Genomic DNA, 21,846 nt, shown 5'->3' with positions numbered 1-21,846 from the left:
GGCGCTAACGTTCTCCGGTGCCGGTGGGTGCTCGTGCCCCCCCGCCCTGACTTCACCCTTTCCCCACCCCGCCCCCATTCCAACCCCTTCCCCAAAATCTCTGCCCCAACTCTGCCCCCTCCCTGCCCCTATTGGACCCCTTCCCCAAATCCCCACCCCAGCCCCGCCTCTTCCCCGAGTGTGCCGCGTTCCCCCTTCTCCTTCCTCCCAGTGCTTGCCGCGCGAATCAGCTGTTTCGTGGCGTAAGCGCTGGAAGCCAGGGGGGGAAAGCGGGCACGCAGTGCGCCCAGGAGAGGAGGCGGAGGCAGAGCAGAGGTGGAGGTGAGCTGGGACGGGGGGGCGGGCAGGGAGCTGCAGGTGGGTGCTAAGCACCCACCAATTTTTCCCCATGGGTGCTCCAGCCCTGGAATCTATGCAAGTAGGGGGTATGTCTATACTGTACACTAAGACTGGCCTCTCACTCGGGTTTGAGCCCAAAGCCCCCATTCCATCAACACATAAATCAGTCTGACTCAGGTCAGCAAGCACTCAGGACCCCCAGTTCCTAGGACCCTGCCGGCGGTGGGTCAGGTCCCAAGTCCTGCTGAGACTTGGATCCAAGCAATGTGGATGCAGTTCAAGCCGCTGAGCTGAGTCATAAGGTCGGCATAGCAGTGTGGTCATGTTAAGACAGCTGTGAGACCCAGATCCTGCAACTGTAAAGCCAGGTTTACAATGCAGCATGGATGCTCAAGCACAGGGTTGGAAACACCAGTCTCACAGACCAGGGTTTGCAATGCAGTGTAGACTTAGCTAAGGTGACGCATATCAAATAAATTTGTTAGTCTCGAAGGTGCCACAAGTACTCCTCGTTCTTTTTATATCCAACATAGGTGATCCCTGTAAGCAAAGCACCAGTAGCAGGGGCACAGCCTGTGTGAGCATACAGGACCCATTTGGACATTTCACTTGGCTAGCCTGCCAACCGCTCATGTTGCACACAAGGACATGTTACACCTACACGGTTACCCATGGGAGTGTATTTTGTGGTGGCAACTTAGAGTATCTGTGTAAAAACTTTTGCTCTCAAGTCAGGGAAACCAGACTAGGAACCGCGCGGCGCAGCAATCACGTTAGGGTGAGGGGGGTCGGCAGGCTCTCTCCACGCAGACCGGCGAGATTGGCTGGGAAAGGGGGGGACACGTGTGACCTGAGGAGCCCCGGGAGGAGAAGGGAGGAGCCGGCGACACCATGTGAGACGCTGGCCGGGGGCAGCAGCAGCCCGCCGTGAAGACAGATGGGGTGAGAGTCAGCTCCAGCTGTCAGCGCGGCTTCAGCCCTGCCCCTGCCCGCGCCCCTCCTCCGCCGCGCGTCTCTCCCCCTGGCCTCGGGCAAACCATGGCGTCCAGCGAGGAGGACGGGGCCGGCAGCGGCTCGCTGGAGGAGAAGGAGAAGGGCAGGAAGAGGCGCCTGGGCGCATTGGCCACAGCTTGGCTCATCGGCTACAACATCGCCATGACCGCCGGGTGCGTGCCGGGGAGCGCTGCCGGTATAGTGTAATATACCGGGCAGACACGGCGGGGCGAGGGGGAGCGGACTGCGGCGGGAGCCGGGCTGGCAGGTGGAGGCCTTGCGACTGGGGGCTGGGGGCAGAAAGACTCGGGGAGCGGCAGAGGGGGCTGCCTGCGGGGCTAGCCCTCGCCCGCCTGGCATTTCCTAATACGGTGCAGCGGTGCAGCCGCGAGCGCGTCATCTCGCAGCCCGGAGGGGAGGTTAAGTATAGCCTGAGCCAGGAATGCCGGGCGCGGCTGCCGGGGCAGGGGGCTCCCCTTGGCGTAAGTCACTGCGGCCGCCCCTGCACGCTGAGCCGGCTCCGCGCAGAGACTGGAGGGACCTCGTGGAGGGGATCTAGTCCCCGCCCCCAGGGGCTCCCTGCGCTGGAGCTGCTGGCTGCAGACGGCTCCCCTGTGGCTCGTTCCCCGCTCTGAGCAGGGCTTGCCGGGCTAGGCTGACTGCCAGCTGGGGCACTGCACGGTCCAAAGTGCCTTGGCAGACTTGGGGTCTCAAGCTGCCCGTGAAGACTTCCGGAGGGGTTGCGAAGTGGTTGTAAGCGCGTAGTTATAGCAGGATTCCTCGTTTTCCTCCCACGCCGAGGGAGGGGTCAATGTGGTACGGCCTGCCCGAAGTTTCTAAATAGCTTTGGTTCAAATTCTTGCTTTGGAGAGCACTTAGGAGACAGGCAACGTATATTAATTTCTTCCATCTGTCATGTTAAGAGTAAAGTGCAAGAAATGACTACTACTATTATACTGAAAAACCATCTTGGCTTCAGTCTAAGCAGCATCATTGATTAATATTTAACTGATATTGAAACAGTATTTTAAGACATTAGTTTCCTTCTTCCAGCTCCATCTTGGTCTCCCAACTTGTTCTACAAATCACAGCCTCTCAGTATTGAAAACAGAGGTTACAGGCCAAATACAACCCTGACATAAGCAGACAAAACTCAGTGGATTTGTACCCACTTGCCAAAGTTGAATTTGGCTCTGAATGTTATTTCAGTTTTTGTCCTCAATTCAGCTACTGGTAGGGCCATTCCAATTTGAATGCATTGGCGTGGAACTGTTAATAAGCCCAGGAGTGCATTTAAACTGATGCCCAGTGTTACAATGGATTCTTTTGAGAAAATGTGGTATTGGTATTGAATGATTGTACTGAGTTTTAATGGTAAGGGAATTCTGGCTTATATTTAAGTGGTTGATGTATGTATTTTCATTCCTTTTAAAGATTTGTCATGTTAATAGCAGTAGTTTTCATAACATACTTAAAGTAAACTGATTTAATTTTCTGTTGAAAGGCTGAAAATTGTCAGACTCCCACAAATTTTAATACTTAGGGTAATTCGACATTGGAACATTTTACATAAGGAATTGCTGAAGGTCAGGCATGGGGCTTTATGAAGTTATATTTGTGTCAGCTTTAATTAGTGTTTTTATTCGTTGTTCATAATCTTTGCTAGTTTGGAATTGCTATGTTTCCTCATTGTATTCCCTAACAGTCCACCCCTTGCTTTGTTGTTGTTCATTTGTTCAGGAGCACTGGGCTCCTGCCAGAGACTTTTAAGGTGGAAACATTCATTTTAGTTGTGATCCCTGCAAGTGCTGAGCCCTACATCTCCCATCAAAGCCATTGGTAGTTGAGAGCCACCAGCACTTGTAAAAGTGGGTCCTTTGTTTCTTGTGTGGGATAGGAAAAAGAAAGACAAACATTTCATCATCTTTTCAAACTGATAAAGTACAGTAGATACACTTAAGGGAACACTGAAGTGTAATACTAGTACTGGCAAGTTTATCCACTTGGCAAGAAAGTACTTGTTAATAAAATTCTAGGCATACCCTGGTTTATCAATAATTGTGCTAACTCCTCTTTCTAATATGGGATTACATTTTGTCATTCATACTGGTAAATGTATAGGTGGAGATGTTCAAAAGAAAAAATGGCAGGTAGGTGCCCAAGTCCCATTGAAAGTCAATGGAAGTTAGGCCCGTCACTGTCCTTTAGGCCTCCGAAAGCCTCCCTCAGGGGAATTTATCGTGTAGGGTATTTTCTTTTTCAGACTGAATGCTTGTCTGATATTGAGTGAAAGTTGCCATTTTTCTGTATGCAATACAAAGGCCCATATGAGACCAAAAAAAAAAAAAAAAAAAAGTTGCAAGCTGAAGGCCAAATAAAATGGTCTGTGGAAGTATACTTGTTTAAAGAATAACCTGTCTAAGCAAGAGACCTACCAACTTTTTGTTTTGTTTAGTCAGAGAAGACATTTCATGTTCCCTTTTTGTTGCAAAATGAGATTCAGGGAACCTTTTTGGTTTATATTTATTGCCTTTTTGGTCAGATATAATATGGCTTCTCATGGTACCTCTTATGTAAAGATACTGCTGTCACCTGCCATATTGCCAACCATATAAAAATCCATTATAATTCTCCTTTGACACATACTTTACTATAAAACACAAAACATTTAGAACCCAGGACAGCCTTATTGTGAAGGCAACATGTATTGATGAATTTAAAATAATCCACTGATTTCAGCAGTGGCTGGAGAACGCCTCTAATTTTATACTCTACAAACATTTACTCAGATTTTACACTAGCCATAAAAAACCTAAATAATATCTGTGGGTGTTGTTTAACTGGCACTTGCTTCATTCTTAGGAAAGGAAGTGGAATTCATCCTGTGCCGCAGCATTATGGAACCTTGGTAGTTACACAACACACAGGGGAAGAGATGTAGAATAGGCATGATGAGAGAATCCACATTTGCAGTGTGTGGTGGTGCCTAGTTCCATGTGAGTTCCAGGGCTTGTCTACACTACCGCGCGGGGTTGATCTAAGATACGCAACTTCAGCTACATGAATAGTGTAGCTGAAGTCGATGTACTTAGATCTACTTTCCATGGTGTCTTCACTGCAGTAAATTGACAGCTGGCGCTCTCCCATTGACTCCGCTTGTGCTTCTCATTCTGCTGGAGTACTGGAGTCAACGGGAGAGCACTCAGCGGTCGATTTGTCGCGTCTACACTAGACATGATAAATCAACCCCTGCTGGATCGATCGCTGCCCACCTATCCAGCTGGTAGTGTAGACAAGCCCGCACATATTGAAAGAGAGGCTTGGAGGTGAGAGAAGCTATTGTCAGAGAGTGTACGTATCCAGTAGTGTCCCCTTCTGGCCAAGTGTGGAGCTGTAGGTGCTGCCAGACAGACTTTCCCTTAATGTCATCAATAAGGTCACCGAGGCTTTACATGGCCTTCTGAAGGATCTAGTTTATTAACCAAAGACCCAATAAAGATACCAGCAAGCCCTCTCCCCAGCATCTTATCTGGGAGACAGAGTCAGTCTCAGTTTATCAATTCCCACCTGAATCCACCACTCTCCTCCAACAGTTCTCTCAGTTCAGGTCCCTTCTCCAGAGTCAAGCCTCTTGACAATCGCTGGGAAGAATTCTTTCCTAGAGCCAGAGGAGGGTGTGCAGAGATTTGTCAGCATAGCCCTTCTCTGGGGAAGCACACAATTCCTGACAGGCTGGCCCTTCTGCCACTATTTGGAATTCCCTACCCCTCTGAGCACACCTTCCAGGTCCCTTGCTCTGGTGAATTCTTCTGCCCTCAAAAGCTTCCTGTCTCAAGGATCCACCTCAGCTGATCCCTGGGAACGCTTTATCAGGCTCATTAGCTAATTAGCTACCAGCTAGCCATCTAGATATTTAATTCCTTCCAGGTGTGTCTGACTTGGCTTTTCTTTATAGGAGCCTGTCACAGGTAGGCAGGTCCCTGAGTCTCCTAAAAGGGCTACTCAGTCCCCTGCTAAGTGGCCGCAAAACTTCATGTAAGCAATATTTAGGGAATGCAGCCCCTATTCCCGGCAGGCTTCCCGCAGCTCCCATTGGCCGGGAACGGCGAACCGCGGCCAATGGGAGCTGCGGGGGGGGGGGTGCCTGTGGACAGTTTTTTAATTATAGGTCATGCTGCTTCAGTGCTAAGGGGCACATGCTATTAGATAGGAATCTTTCAGACATTACATTAACACAAGTCAGTGTCCAGTTCTCCAGCTAGAAATGAAAATCACTTATGTTTGAAGAATAGGGAATAATCCCAGGTTTGGCCATTATGTCTCCTCGCTGGCATTGGCTACTGTCGGGAGACAGAACACTGGGCTAGATGGACCTTTGGTCTGACCCAGTATGGCCATTTTTATGATCTTTTATGATCTTTAACATACAAACTACAGCCAGGCACACACTGGCTGCTATTTTTGCCTGGATTATCCATGCACAATACATGTAGACAACTTTGATAACACTTAAAGAAAGAGCAACACTAAATAAAAGCAAACTATTTCTTGCTAGTATTGTTTTGTAGACACCTGTCCCCAGACGCTTTCCGTGCAGCATAATTGGTACTTCTCAACTGAGATACTGTATCCAGTACAACTGTTGATAAACCCAGTGCTCAGATTTCCACCTATGAGGTTTTCAGCTTCTCTAAACTTCTCTAAATCGAATCCGGTATGTTGAGATCAAATTCAGTCAACATAAACAAAATGTCTCGCAGCCACCAGCAGATTGCCCTGATGGGTTGCATGCCAAAGGTTGCCGACCCCTGCCTTAGGTGATTTAAAATTTATTTTAGCTCAGATTTGTTTTATCTCAATAAAGAAAGCTTTAATTTGACTAACAATTATTATTGCTTTCTTTATTTGAATAACAGCAGAATGCATATTTTAAAAAACCCATCCACACTTAATATCAGTACATGATTACCAAAATGTCAGTTCCAGAACTAACCACGTTGGCCAAAATTTTCAAAAGTGACTAGTGATTCTGGATGCCTGGATTTTTTAGTGCCCAACTTTAAACACTTTAAATTGGCCTGATTTTCAGAGGATGGGTATACAACTCTTTCTGAAAAAGGACCCCTTTATTAGTGTCTCAAGATGGACACCCACAAACTGAGGCACTCAGAATCACTAGTTGCTTTTGCTGGGCTTGGCTTTAAGTCCCCATGCACAGTCCTTCAAAGAGCATTGTGTGGGTAGAACCCCACTTTCAGGGATCCCCTTACACAGAGCTCCTTGCAGGATTGAGACCAAGTTTGGAAATGTTGGCTATAGTGCTTACTTTTCAATATGTTTTAAGAAAACAAAATACATATATTCAAATAATTTTTTTAATTTCATGTAAATTTTTCAGTTTCCTAACACTATGGAACTGTGATAAGCAATTGGGGATTTGAAATTATATTTGAAAAAGCCCCATAGTCTAGACTAGAACCATTACACTAAGTTGTTCAGAGGTTTTCCAGTTGGGGACAACTGCTGGTGTATGGAAAGTGGCTGGCACCTGAAGTTGGCGCCTTTTTTTTTTTTTACCTGCTAAGTTATGTTAAAAACAGCTAAAATACATGAATGAATACTCTTTGAATAATAGAGATATGGTCCATACTATGGAAAAGAGAACACTTTAGCTATGTAACACAGAGGGCTCTTTGCAAAGAGAAGCAAGGCATTCTCTCTATACTTTTCCACAAAGTAGGCTACAGGAGCTAAATAATTAATGGATTTTGCTATATTTTAAATTATATTTTCAATCTCTTTTTAAACACCACCAGTAGAAAATCAAAGTTCTACTTCAAATATTTGAGATGAAAGTAATGTAATGAATAATTTAGATACCTGGGTGTTCTTAGAATTCTCATTTGAAAATTATCCATTCTCTTTCTTTTCTAGGTGGCTGGTATTGGCTATTGCCATGGCACGATTTTACATGCAGAAAGGAACATACAAAGGCTTATACAAAACTGTTCAAAAGACACTTAAATTTTTCCAGACATTTGCTGTGCTTGAGGTAAATTTTTAAATGCTACACATTGCTTGAGAAAATATTTACCCTCAGCAAAAAAAAAAAAAAAAATTAATTAAAATGGCGTTAAGGATGAAAGAATATCTCAGAATTTCCAATCTTTCTAACTTCATTTATTTTTAAGGTGGTTTTGGTGGGGAGAGGGAGGAGGTTGGTTGAAGGCAATGGATACATATTGTAACATTAACTCTAGGCTACTAAATTATTTGCTTAGGATTTTTTTACATTTCAAAAATGCTTAAGAATTGCTCAGTGACAGATCTTGCAAGCCACACAGGGACTCCATTCCTTATGGAGCCTATTCCTTTGCAGACACCTTTCCCTCCTCCACGGGTGATTGCTTCTCTCTCATTCCCCATACAGAACTCATTATCCCCCATATGGCTTTCTCTCTTTTGCTCCTTCCAGACTAGACCCACATGCCCCATATGGTTTTCTACCAATCTTTCATTGAACCATGACTTTCCACAAAGGGGTTATGCAAATTTTGCAAAGCACTCTGGAGACTGAGAGCACTTGGCAAAGCATGCATCAGACTGATATGGATGTATAGTACATTCATCAAGCAGATGTAGTATATACTACATGTGCCTCTTTTAACATGTATGGTCATCTGTGTTTTGGTTTTTATATTCTAAATAATTCTATCTAAACCCATCAACACTAGTCATAGATTTAATTAGCAAAAGAATTAATAAAAAGTCTTCTGAAATGAACAACAAAAAAATTTTTAAAATCCTTATGTATCTGAAACACCTTATGTGTCTTGCTTTAAATTTTCCAGAAGAATTCTGATCTGGATAAGATGTTGCATGTGAAACTGAGGTTTGGTTTTGAAGCTGAAGAGCAAGGTGTGTGTATCTATATGAAAATCAGTCTTATGTAAAAGTTCCTTTGGTAAGCAAGTCAGTCTGTTTCAGTGGTATTACAAATCAAGGGCCTGATCCTGTGAGGAGTGAAGTGCAGGAATTCAGGGTACTTGGCACCTCACAGAATTTGGCCCTAAGATCTTTGTATTTGCTGCCATTAAAGTAAATGAAAATGTAGTCTGAATAAGGAGTAAAGGACTAGGGGTAAGCTTAGATTTATGTTAACAGCCGCAATGTCTTTGTTTATGCTGCAAACAGTAAAATGATTTTAAACGAGTGACTTTTAATTTATACTTATTTTTATTGACAGGTAGTCCACTGTGCAGTTGGTGAGTCTTTTGCTTTTAATTTCTCACTTAACTGATTACAGACGTGAATTATGGGGCATAGATAATGTATTTCTCTTTTTAAGGAATAGTTCGCACCTCTGTGCTTGTGACTGGGGTCCAAGTGAGTTCAAGAATCTTCATGGTGTGGTTTATAACACACAGTATAAAACAGGTGGGTTCATGAGCAAATTCTGTTTTACTCTTTACAGGAAGGGCTGATTATTAATATAAAGCTCATTTTAGCAGGAAGTGTTATTTAACAAGTAATAGAATCTGGCAAATGTTCCATACAGGGGGCTCTCGCAAACTTCAGTCAGAGTTCTGCAGGTAGAGAACTTACAGGATCAAGCCTATAGTTCAGGGGTGGGCAAACTTTTTGGCCCAAGGGCCACATCTGGGTATTGAAATTGTATGGGGGGCCATGAATGCTCATGAAACTGGGTGTTGGAGTATGGGAGGGGGTGAGGGGTCCGGCTGGGGGTGAGGGCTCTGGGGTGGGGCCAGAAATGAGGAGTTCAGGGTGCGAGAAGGGGCTCCGGACTGGGGTAGGGGATTGGGGTGCAGGGGTGTGTGTGTGTGTGTGTGAGGGCTCCAGCTGGGGGTGCAGGCTCTGGGGTGGGGATGAGGGGTTGGGGGTGCAGGAGGGTGCTCCGGGCTGGGACCAAGGGGTTTGGAGGGCAGGAGGGGGATCAAGGCTGGGGCAGGGGGTCGGGGATGCAGGCTCCGGGCGGTGCTTACCTTAAGCAGCTCCCAGAAGCAGCGGCATGGCCCACCTCCGTCTCCTATGTGGTTTCCAGCCAATGGGAGCTGCGGGGCAGCATGCGGAGTCCCCTGGCTGCCCCTACATGTAGGAACCGGGGGGGGGGGGGGGCATGCCATTGCTTCTGGGAGCCGCATGGAGCCATGGCACACACGGAGCAGGGCAAGCCCCCAATCCTGCTCCCTGGCTGGAGCACCGGAGCGGGGCAAGCCCCGAACCCCGCTCCCTGGCAGGAGCTCAAGGGCAAGATTAAAACGTGTGAAAGGCCGGATTCGGCCCCCGGGCCGTAGTTTGCCCACCCCTGCTATAGTTTACAGTTGCTTACAAACAGGATGCTGGTAAATGCCATCGAAGAGGGACAACAGAGACATATTGGGTTGCTGCCAGGTTTGATCTGTCTGTTAAGCAAGATCAAAGGCTAGAGCTTCTGTTCATGAACAAATGTACCATACTGTCAGCCATTCCACTTTGAAAAAGAACTTCAATTAGCGTGTGTTGAATGTACAAATGGAAATCATTCTTAAACTGAATGCATCTGGATAAACACTGTTGTGACATTTTACACTGGTGTTTTCTTTGTAGTTTGTATTAAATCCTTTCTCCAAATTTTTTAAATTAATATTATATGTTCACAGCATGCCAGTGTAATAGACTGTCATTAAAAAAAAAACACAGAAAACCTCCCAGCATATGAAAATTAGCCAACTTCCCCCTGAAAGTGTTATTTATGTGGTTGGTTATAGGTTTTAATGTAGAGTTAATTGTTTTCTTAGCCGAAGGAAAAATGGTCCAAGGAATCTATGATTCTCGTTATGAATGGACTAGGACTTCGAGTTTAGTTTGTCTGAATTTTATTTACTTTGCAGGGCTTGAAATTCCTATTCTCTAAAGATAAATATTAAGTAATGGATCCCAACTTTTGGGTCTGTGCTCCTATGTGTGTGACTTGGGTCATAACTTTCTTAACTGAAGGTGCTGAGCCTTTAAACTTTCTCACCAGCAGGTGGCACATGCCTAACTGCTGATGAGATATAAAAGCCATGTAGGAACTGCTTCCATTGTCAATTCCCTTTTTATCTGTTCATAGAAGAGAGCTCTCTGATACACTTTGTTTCCTTTACCTCCCTTTTTTGTAATACCAAGTAGGTTTATCTTAATTTTTTTTTTAAAGCTAAGTGCGTGCTGTTTTGCTTTTAGAAGAAAAGAAAAAATGTTCAAGAAGTAGGGTGACCAGATGTCCCGATTTTATAGGGACAGTCCCGATTTTTGGGTCTTTTTCTTATATAGACTCCTGTTTCCCCTCACCCCTGTCCCGATTTTTCACATTTGCTGTCTGGTCACCTTATCAAGAAGTGAACCATTTGTTGGTTACATTGGACGAGTAGATCGAGGCTAGGGCATATATCACTGATTCTCATCATTCTACTTTTATGTGGAATGGACTAAACCTTGTCCACCCAGCTCTTTGTTTCACTTGATTTCAGTACAGTAGGTCAAACTACATCAAAAAATCCCCAGGTCTAAACGTCTGTCTGAATGCATTTCTCATTGTTATTTCTTTGCATGCCTGAACATTCAGGGTCATGTGAGGGGATATGTAGTTAGAGGCCTGTTAGTGATGATAGCCAGCCTCAGATCTCACTACTTGTCCAGGAGATTTGCGAGGCACCCACATGGAATTCTCTACATACTTATTCAAAGCACTGTTGCTTGGATTTAGCATTGTGACCTGAATCCAGGTTTATCCTATTGGTGGTAGCCTCTTATCTACTTCAGGTGGAGAGTAGCCTAATTCTCTTCTCCTTTCTCCCAAATAGCTATATATTTGAATATCTTTGTACTTTGGTTTGTTTGTTTTTTGCTTTCATTATTGAGATGTATCCTAACCCTCTTAATTTTTTAATAAAAGTTAAATCTTGTTTCCAGTTTACACATATTGGGCCTAATTTTCAGAGGTGATGAGCATCTGCATCTCCTAGTTGTGAGTGTTCAGCATCGTTGAAAAGCATTAAAGCTTTGTCACTAGGTTGCATTTTGTTGAAAAACAGTGTTTCCTGTTTCTGTGTTTGGAACAAAAAATGTCTCTGATTTTATTTTACAGAAATCCCAGGAGGTTTTCAGCCTTCAGGCACAGAAGTCTATTACCAAATTCCTCCCCCTTTAAAGAAAATAATTAAATCACTTGTGTGTAATTCTTCTTCTCAGAAGGTATTATTTGTAAAAGACCCCAACCATCATCTTTGCACAGTTGGGGATCCCCCCTTCCCCTAAAGGATCTGATGTTTTGAAGCAGCAGGTAGATGTGCTACTTCCTGATGAGGCAGTTTAATGACTCAGAACTTGAATCTTTAAAACACTGCAGATGAGTATATTCACTCACAGCTCTTGATCCTCTCACTACTCCTCCTTCAATGATTGACCCACTCCCAACTGCCTAACTGTCCTGCAAACTCCTGAGCACTCCAACCTGATCTCCTGCTACCAGGTTTCACTTTGTAGCCCATGGAACACACTGAACAAAATGGAATTGTCTAGAGTATCAGGGAGACATTAGTAAGCAGGCATGGAGGAAGCAACTACAGACATGGGCTAGACAGACAAGAAGACAGACAAGACAAAGAGTGGTGTAATGTGATATTTATCCAGTCTAAAATGGAAGAGAAACATTATACATAGTATTTTGAGATAAAGAAAGCGAGAGAATATAAACACAAGCAAATAGACCAAAATTCAGAAGAAAGAGCAAATTGAAAGGGCAGATGCAGGGTAAACAAAAGAAGGAATTAAATCAACTAAATAGTTCAGTGTTTTGATGTATTTACAATGGTTAGTCACTTTGTACTGCACAGTTAGCAAAATTTCAGTATGTTGGTGAGTATCTGTAATAGAAAAGTTAACATGATGGTGACTACAGCTGCTGATTATTGATACCCAAGTTTTCCTTCTTCTCAAATTCTTAGTTCTATTCCAAATGTCTTAAGTGGAAGTCTATTGCCGCTTGCATAGAAAAGAAGTTTAAGGGTGAAGAAAATGTTGGTTCTTTATACTTTCACAGATCCAGAATGAGGAGAGCGTTATTCTTTTTCTGGTCGTTTGGACTGTGACAGAGATTACACGATATTCCTTCTACACATTCAACCTGCTCAACCATTTGCCATACTTCATTAAATGGGCCAGGTGGAGATGTCTTGCAGTTTAGTTTCTCATAGTTCTGTGCATGCTAATTTCATGCATGCTGAGCTAACACACAGGAGAACAGATGTGTGAGCTTTGGCTTTGTGTCAGAAGAATGCGGTTGGTTGCCTTGTGTATTTAGGAATATTGCCATTTGGTTTAAAATGTAAAGGATATTTTAGCTCAGATAGTTGGATGTGATTTGTTTTTTAATTTCTGTGTTTGATAATTATTTTCATTTACTAGTCATCCCTTTGTTTTATGCTTGCAGGATTACCTTTTAACTTTTAGAAATTTAAGTTGCATTTTGAATACAATTTAAAATGTACTAAGTTATCTTTTTTTTTTTAAATGATCATACCATGTATCCTCTTATACTATGCAATAAAGAAAAACAAAACCTTTTGTTGCCAGAAATCTAGTTGTTTACAAACGTAGGCCCAAATTCTACAAGGACTTACCCATAGACACTGTGAGTGCTGACTGTGATGGGACTACTTCAAGTACATAAAGTTGAGCACATATATAAGTCTTTGCAGGACTGGGGCCAGAGTGCCCACTCAGTCCTGTGAAGTTGCTGGGAGCTTTGGGCTCTGATCACCTTGCAAGCTTTGTCCCTTATTCTGCATTCAATTTATGATTTAATTAGAGGTTTTACAAAACCTTCGTTAACATTTTAACTAGCTTAGCCCAAATAACAAGGGCATCTTTTTTTATAGAAGTAACCTTGAAGTAAACAATACTTGAGTATGTTACTGTATGTGAAATACATTACTGGTTGTATTTAGGTGTGTTTAGGTTGGGTATTTACCATGCAGATTAACTGGATGAATTGCATCCTCTGTAATTATTGAATGAAAAATAAATATATATACAGAATAGACTTTGCTTTTTATGAAGCAGATAAGTCTTTTTTTAAATTCATTATAGATGATTATTTGTCCAAAAATATATTTTTATTTGTTCATTTAGCTTTATTTTTGTTTTGTAGACAACACGGTTCTGATGCTTCTAATGCACTTCTTGATATGGCTGATATTTATGTCCATTCTTATAATACATTGTCTTTCTACTCATACAGTATGTGATAGGTTTTGGCATCTTTAAGACTAAATGGCAAACGTAAAAAAAGAAACAGTTAAAGATCCCCGATCTTTAATTGAATATATATTTAGGCTTTAAATTTAGAAGCATATTTGAAAAGTATCAAACTATCAGACACTCCCAGTGCTTCCAAGTTAGAGGGTTTTTTCCATTTAAAATATAATAAGGCAGTAGGAAAAATAGTCATTCTGACAAAAGAGCCTTATATGTATGTGAAATATACTGGAAAACAAACATTTGAAAATCAGTTCTTCTGCATATATTTCACCAAAGGTTAACATCAGGAATCGGGGGAAATTGATAGCTAGCACAAATGGGCACAAATCCATTGGCTTATCTGAGTTGTGTCTTCTCTTCTTTCCCCGCCTCCCACACCTCTTCCCCTCCTTTGATGAATTTTGTCCTTTTTTGTGTATATAGATATATATCAATACACACGTGCAAACCATAGTAAACTTCTATTTAATCTTTGGGATCACTAGCTTTTTATTTTGAATTATAAAAGCTCTCTCTTTCCCTATTAAATAGAATAAATACACCTAAATTTTCATTCAGAATACCCCATTTTTGGTTTGTTTCTGTTCTGCATATGGCCAAGTTGTATTTGGAGTTATGCCATCAGTTTCTTGTTACATCTCACCTCGTCTGTTCTGTTTGATGTATGAGCCCTCTAAGCCCATCGATTTCTAGAGAGTTTCATATTCAGTTGCTGCCATTTTAAAACTCATCTGGTTTGGTCATAGAATGCATATTGTAAATTTATTTCAGACCCTGTGAGGCAGCTGTCATTGCTTTCTCCAGCCTGAACTCAAGAGAACAGTTCTTTATGAATGATTGCATCTGTATGTCTTATCTTGCATGAGAATTTTTCAAAACATTGCTGATTTCAGTTTCTTACTTTTCTACCATGTATGTAGCATATGGTATTCAAAGTAGTTGGCTTCTTTCAGTGCCTTTGCTTTATAATTTATTTGAAAGTTGGTCGGTTTGTTCTAAAATGGGTTCATTGAGATATCTGGTCTCACGCACAGACGCTTTTGCATCAGTAATTCCCATTCATGTAAGTGGCAGATGCAGTACATGGTTAGATTCCCCATATGACAATGGGAGGAACAGGCTTCCTAGGTATCTTAAGATTCCATTAACTTCAATAGAATTACCATGGGGAAGGGATGCACTTGGACCAGTGCGCATGGGCTGTGATTTCCTACTTACTATTGGTCCAGGCTGCTCCCAGGCCAATAAGTGACACCAGGATCAGGTTCTATAAATCAACCAAAACAAGATTATTGGATGATACAACAGTTTTCCAACCTTTGACTCTTTATCTTTAACATTGGAAAAACATTAAAACATTTTGATATTACTGCAAACTAAATGTAAGGGCTTAAGGCCAGATCCTCATCTAGTATAAATCAACATAATTCTCATAGACTCATAGACTTCAAGGTCAGAAGGGACCATTATGATCATCTGGTCTGACCCCCTGCATGCTGCAGGCCACATGACCCTTCCCTGGACTCTGCCATTGAAGTCCCCAATCCTGTGTTTTAGTGACAATCGGCAGAGACCCTCCTGCTAGCAATCCCTGCCCCATGCTGCGGAGGAAGGCGAAAAACCTCCAGAGGCTCAGCCAATCTACCCTGGAGGAAAATTCCTTCCCGACCCCAAATATGGCGATCAGTACTACCCCGAGCATGTAGGCAAGAGTCTCTAGCCTGGCCCTTGTTGGCCATTATGCTATTTACGTACCATTGCTTGGTTTTCCTCGGCTACTATGTTTAACCATTAAACCATTCCCTCCATAAACTTATCTAACTTAATCTTAAAACCAGACAGGTCCATCGCCCCCACCGTTTCCCTCGGAAGGCCGTTCCAATATTTCACCCCTCTGACGGTCAGAAACCTTCGTCTAATTTCAAGCCTAAACTTCCCCACGGCCAGTTTATATCCATTCGTTCTCGTGTCCACATTAGTACTAAGCTGGAATAATTCCTCTCCCTCCCTTGTATTTATCCCTCTGATATATTTAAAGATAGCAATCATATCCCCCCTCAGCCTTCGTTTTGTCAGACTAAACAACCCAAGCTCCTCTAATCTCTTTTCATACGACAGGTTTTCCATTCCTCTGATCATCTTAGTCGCCCTTCTCTGCACCCGTTCCAATTTGAGTTCATCTTTTATAAACATGGGAGACCAGAACTGCACGCAGTACTCTAAATGAGGTCTCACCAGCGCCTTATACAACGGAAGCAGGACCTCCTTATCCCTACTAGATATACCTCGCCTAATACATCCCAAGACCGCATTGGCTTTTTTCACCGCCACAAGTCTATTAAAGTCAGAAGCTGTGCTCATTTATACCAGCTGAGGGTCTGGCCCTTGGTTTTCTCTTGCAGGAAACTACTGTAGTTCATTGCTGTGGCACTAATCATCAAAAGAAGAAATGTTACAACACGAATTTATCTTTAAAAAAAATAATTCTTAGATTTGTTTTTCTTCAGATACAACTTTTTTATCATCTTGTATCCTGTTGGAGTTGCTGGTGAACTTCTAACTATTTATGCTGCATTACCTTATGTGAAGAAGACAGGCATCTTTTCACTGAGACTTCCCAACAAGTATAATGTCTCTTTTGACTACTACTATTTCCTTATTATTGTCATGGCCTCATATATACCATGTAAGTATTATTATACTTTAATAATACCAATAATACATTTATGCAGCCATTCTCAAACTGTGGGTCAGGAGCCCATTTTAATGGAGTCCTGGGCTGGTGGTTAGACTTGCTGGGGCCAAAGCCCAAAGGCTTCAGCTCTGGGGAGGGGCTCAGGCTTCGGCTTCAGCCCTGGGAGGCAGGACTCAGATTATAGGCCCCCGTCTAGGGCTGAAGCCCTTGGGCTTGAGCTTTGACACCCCCCTCCACTCCCCTGCTTGGGGTGGCAGGGCTCCAGTGGCCTCAAGCTTCAGTTCCCCTTCCTAGGGTCGTGTAGTAATTTTTGTTGTCAGTAGAGGGTCTAGTCCATTAATGGCTATTAGCCAGGATGGGTAAGGAATGGTGTCCCTAGCCTCTATTTGTCAGAGGGTGGAGATGGATGGCAGGAGAGAGATCACTTGATCATTACCTGTTAGGTTCACTCCCTCTGGGGCACCTGCCATTGGCCACTGTCGGCAGACAGGATACTGGGCTGGATGGACCTTTGGTCTGACCCAGTATGGCCATTCTTGTGTTCTTATGCAGTGCAATGAAGTTTGAGAATTATAGGTAGAGCTCGCAGTGACGCCTGTAGTTAGAGTTGCCTAATACTTTACTTTATAGGACCTAGTTAGTTAAAATTTTGTCACACTTTAACTGCTTAGGCAGAAATTTTTCATGCTGAGTGTCTGACTCAGGTTGAATATATTTGGAAAGCTTCAGTGAAAATAGTTTAGCCATTTCTGAGAACAAGATTAGGGAAAAATAAGATTTGTTGCTTATGTTAAAAGAATTCTACTACCATTTTGTTGACAAGCTCTAGCCCCTCCACTGCTTGGAGAAAGGTCTTGAAATTCGGACCACGGTTGGTGTCAGGGATGTGCATTTTGCAATCCCCATGAAAATCCATCTAAAATTGGCCTCTGAAAATCACGGTTTGCACATACTCAGTAAAGGTTTGTTAGAGGTTAGCAGCAAAATTCTCTAAAAATTCCATCTGCATTGAGCATGTTGCGCTCCACTCCTACAGAACTTTGTTCCAACAACACTGAGCATGCTGCACCCCCAGAGAGTTCATTGAGCATGCTTCAGACCAGGGGAAGCAGGACTTTTCCTGCAATTGCTCACATCTGGGAACCACTGTTGAATTGGACACATGAACTGATAGCAGAGAGACTGTCTCTCCTGTGTTCTCAGTGCTCCCTATGTTGGCACCAAGACAGAACCGAGAAGCTGTCTCACTCAGATGCAGAGAGATGAGGAGCAGCATGGGCACAGGGCAGACTGGGGAGGGATAGAGGCAGGCCGGGGGGATAGGATAGGAACAGGTGAGATAGGGACAGGCTGGGGGCCGGGGGGAGTTGAATAGTGAAGAAACAAAGGCAGGCTAGGAGTGGAGGCTTGGATAGAGCAGAATAGGATAGATGCAGGGAGGACAGAGGCAGATGGGGACAGGTTGGGGAGGGTTATGCAAGGGGATAGGGCAGAAGAAGGATGTTGAGGATGACAGGGGCAGAAGGATCTGTGACCACTAGAACACACTGCCTTACACATTTTGAACTAGACCCTGAGCTTCCTGAGTCTCAGTGTCTCTCTACTGTTCTGCAAATATATTGGAAACCCACTGGCAAACTGTGAATTTTAGACCAGTAAGCCCTACAACTGTACTTGACAAATTGGTTGAAATGATAATCACGATATTCCAGGTGTTTTGTTATTGATAGGCTCTAACCAGTATACATTCTGTAAAATAAAATCACGTCTCACTAATCTCTTAGAATTCTTTGAATGTGTCAGTAAACCAGTGGATAAAGGAGCAGTGGTTGACGTAACTTATTTCGAGTTCCAAAAGGCCTTTGACAAGGTTCCACACAAGAGGCTATTAAGGAAGCTACGTAGTCACAGGGTGAGAAGCAAACTCATGTGAAGAGAGATTTAAAAGACTTGGATTGTTTACCTTAGTAAGGAGACAGATAAGAGGGGACATGATAAAAATATCTAAAATAACAAATGGTATAGAGAAGGGAGATTGGGAGTTTGTCTTCTCCCTGTCCCATAACAGAAGATCAAGGGAACATTCAGTAAAATCAAAAGGTGGGAAATTCAAAAGTAATTACACATTGTGTGAAAGAGTATTATCAAACTGTTGAACTCTTTGCCCCAACAATTCTTAGTTGTTGATGCCAACAATTTAGCAAGATTCAAAAAGGGATTACATATTCATATGGATTAAGAGAATATCCAGAGTTATAATTATAACAAAAAATTTGGACTTTTATAATTAATTATAACAAAAATAAATCTTATGTTTCAAGGGTTAAGTCAGTGTTTAACTCTTAAAGGTCAGGATGAGATCTAATGTGAATGACAACTATCAGGGGGTAGCCGTGTTAATCTGTATCTACAAAAACAACAAGGAGATCAAGGTCATCTAGTCCAAGAAGTGCATCTGAAGAAGTGAGGTTTTTACCCACAAAAGCTTATGCCCAAATAAATCTGTTAGTCTTTAAGGTGCCACCAGACTCCTTGTTGTTAATGTGAATGACAGTTTATCCCACATCTATATAGTGTATGATTTTTACACTTGTCTCCGAAGCATCTGGTACTGGTCACTGGACAAGATAGACAATGGGTCTGATTTACAGTGGTAACCGCTACATTCCTATGTGTCTCATCCCTTTTTAGTGTTTGGCCCACAGTGGATAAGAGCTTGCTTCTGCTGTTTGTTGCAGCATTAGCTTAAGTGGCTGAGGTCTGTGGTGTGTGTTAAGATTTCAAGCCTGCCGATGACCCATTGAGGGATCAGTATGGTTCCACATGAAGGAATTTCTGTTTTTTCAGTTTACTTTGTTTAAAATTAGGAAATTACACACAAGAAACTAGATCTAGGTATACTTAATCCTGCCTCAGTATGGGGGCTGGACTAGATGACCTTGATCTCCCTTTAGCTCTACAGTTCTATGATTAAAATAACATTAAGATTGCAAAGTCAGGCACCCTGGTGCCGATGTATTATGATACAGGGTAAAAATTTCAAACCCCCCTGGGTGACTTAGGCTTCTAAATCTCATTGAAAGTCAGGGGGACTTAAACTCGTAAGTACCTATGTCCCTTTTGAAAGTGGGACTTAGGGTCCTAAATCATTTAGATGATTTTGAAAATTGTACCCATAGTTTTCAATTACATATGACTTTTTTCCCCCACAGAAACCCCATTTTATTCAGTGCACAGGATGAATTGTGCTCTGGATATGTAGTGAAGGAGACTGTTGTCTCTATGACCCTGCCTCATTTGTTGCAGAAGTTGGAAAGTGTGCAGTGAAGGAGGCAGGGGATTGCAGGAAGAGAAAGGATAGTCTTGTGCTTAAAGCAGTTGAATGCTGCCCTAGATAGTTGGATTCTATCCCTGCCTATGCCACAGAGTTCTTATGTGATTCCGGGCAAGTCAGTTAAATGGAACTAGTTATGTATTCCTCATTTTCTGGATGCCCTACCTGAGTCACCTATGGCCTGATATGCATAGATGTTGAGCACACACAGCTGTAACTGAAGTCAGTGAAAGCTGTGCATCTATATAATAAGATTTCAACACTGTCACTCTGTCTGTGTGTCACTTTGAAGCCTAGAATGTCTGTTGAGTCAGTGGAATGATGGAAACAGCTACAAGCCTGGCTGTTAGTTCTTTTTGTTCAGAATATCTCCAGGTTCAGTCATCACTGGGATTCATTGTACCATCCATTTTTATGTTCTCAGATGTTTTCAGCATTTTTACATACACAACTTTACAAATTCCACCCGTGTGATAGTCACTAGCTGAACTTGTAAAGTGCTTTAAAAAGAATGTTCAGGCTCTAGGCATCTCAAATTGGGCACCCAAAATTAGTGGACACTTTTGGCCTTAACCTTTCGGTGGTGAGTCTCTTTGTTCCCATCTGTGAAATGGGGATAATACCACATTGCCTGACAGGGGTGTTGTAAAGATAACTTCACAGGTATTAATGAATTTATCAGATACCACATTGATGAGCACCACAGAAAGCCCTATGGGAGATGGGAGGCGGTGAAGTAGGTAGAATATTACAACAATTTCTGTAGGACAAGAGAGAGAAGTTTGCATCCTCTTCCCAGTCCTGACCCATTCAAGCCTCCCTCAGCACAGATCCTAGACCACATAGAAGAGTCCACAGGGCCATGGAGGTTGCTGAGAAATCATTGACCCTACTTCCACAGACAAAGGGTTGGAGGGAGATCCATGCACAGTTCCCTACATGGATTTCGGTGGCGTGAACTGGCCCATCAGTGTTTGTCATAGTTTACCATAATAAGCAACCCAGTGTTACTTGCTCCATTGCTGTAATTTTTCCGCCGCTGAATAGTCTACAGTTAGAGGAAAAAAGGGAAAATAATTTCTAATTTGTTTGTTTTTTCTTTAATCAAGTGTTTCCACAACTCTACTTTCATATGCTGTGGCAGAGAAGAAAGGTGCTTCATGGAGAAGTGATTGTAGAAAAGGACGATTAACCCAACTCTTGTAACCATGGTGCTGTTTACAGAATAATAAGAAATGGAAACAAAACATTTCATGTGATCCTTATGAGTCCAAGTTTTAAATCATGGAACAAGAATAAATGGCTGTGCATGAAATACCATGGATTGTATTGTTTTGTAAATTCAGTATGTCTTCAGACTTTGCTTTTCATCCTTGGCTTCACTTTTGATTCTTTTATTTCATTGGTTGGTTGTTTCCTCAGACAAACTATTTTCTTCCCTTTTTTTTTTTATTATATAAGTTGACAAATAGAGGCAGGAGATTGAATAGCTTGCCAAATTGCTTTCTATTACAGAACTTCTAGTGGTCATTATGGGGAAAAAAAAACCACAGTTGATGAGCAATATTGGAAGTATTCTGAAAAATAGATAATTCAAAATTAGGTAATTTTTTTTCCCCCTAGGACAGGTGGCTTAAATTGTGTCCTTTCTTATTATTTTGAAAACACTAATCTTTGTCAATATTCAGAACTGAGAGTTGAGTGTCTCTTGAACCTTATGAGAACATGCCATTAAAAGTAGTCAGTCCAAACTAAAGCTAGGGTTATAGTTACTTAGGGTCTGACTCTGCCGCCCGTACTCACATTAAGTAGTATCTTCCTTTTGAAACATCTGGAATCGAGTTCAGCATCAGTAAGCGTAGTAGAATTGGACCCTTCATTAGGCCTGAGACTTGGCATGGGAGAAGTGGTCCATGCTAGCAGATTCAGGTGCAGGATCAAAGTCTGGGAGAGCTGCAACCTTTTATTTGCAGGATCATATCTTAGCATCATAGAATAAGTTTTTAAAAGAGCTGAACTCTAGATTCTCTATGCAGATTTAGAGTAGTGTATTTCAGTTTGCTACTACTTGATGCCCAGCTATAGCTGATGATGTGGCCCGGGTTTATTTTGTCCTGGTGAAATGATTACCAGTTTATTCTGTATTCTAGAGTTAGGGAACATGAGGGGTGGCGGTGAGGAGTAA

The 21,846-nt window shown here is 42.6% G+C and overlaps 1 protein-coding gene across 3 annotated transcripts; it reads left to right on the top strand.

The window, feature by feature from the left end:
* The first annotated feature begins 1,224 nt into the window (after positions 1–1,224).
* HACD1 (3-hydroxyacyl-CoA dehydratase 1) lies at positions 1,225–21,398 on the top strand. 3 transcript variants are annotated; one of them, XM_054021059.1, is made up of 7 exons: positions 1,226–1,505; positions 7,267–7,384; positions 8,579–8,597; positions 8,687–8,769; positions 12,413–12,534; positions 16,140–16,318; positions 20,771–21,398. In XM_054021059.1, the coding sequence occupies exons 1-7, from the start codon at positions 1,378–1,380 to the stop codon at positions 20,851–20,853; spliced, it is 732 nt and encodes a 243-aa protein (XP_053877034.1). In that variant the 5' UTR covers positions 1,226–1,377; the 3' UTR covers positions 20,854–21,398. The 3 variants fall into 3 exon arrangements, with proteins under 3 accessions (XP_053877035.1, XP_053877034.1, XP_053877033.1); XM_054021058.1 differs by having other exon boundaries at positions 1,227–1,505; positions 8,681–8,769; XM_054021060.1 differs by lacking the exons at positions 16,140–16,318; positions 20,771–21,398 and adding an exon at positions 8,184–8,250 and having other exon boundaries at positions 1,225–1,505; positions 8,681–8,769; positions 11,459–12,506.
* Positions 21,399–21,846: the final 448 nt, after the last annotated feature.

The sequence above is a fragment of the Malaclemys terrapin genome, chromosome 2, assembly GCF_027887155.1.
Source record: "Malaclemys terrapin pileata isolate rMalTer1 chromosome 2, rMalTer1.hap1, whole genome shotgun sequence".
NCBI classification, from domain to species: Eukaryota; Metazoa; Chordata; order Testudines; family Emydidae; genus Malaclemys; species Malaclemys terrapin.
This window is presented reverse-complemented; position numbering and strand designations above follow the sequence as displayed.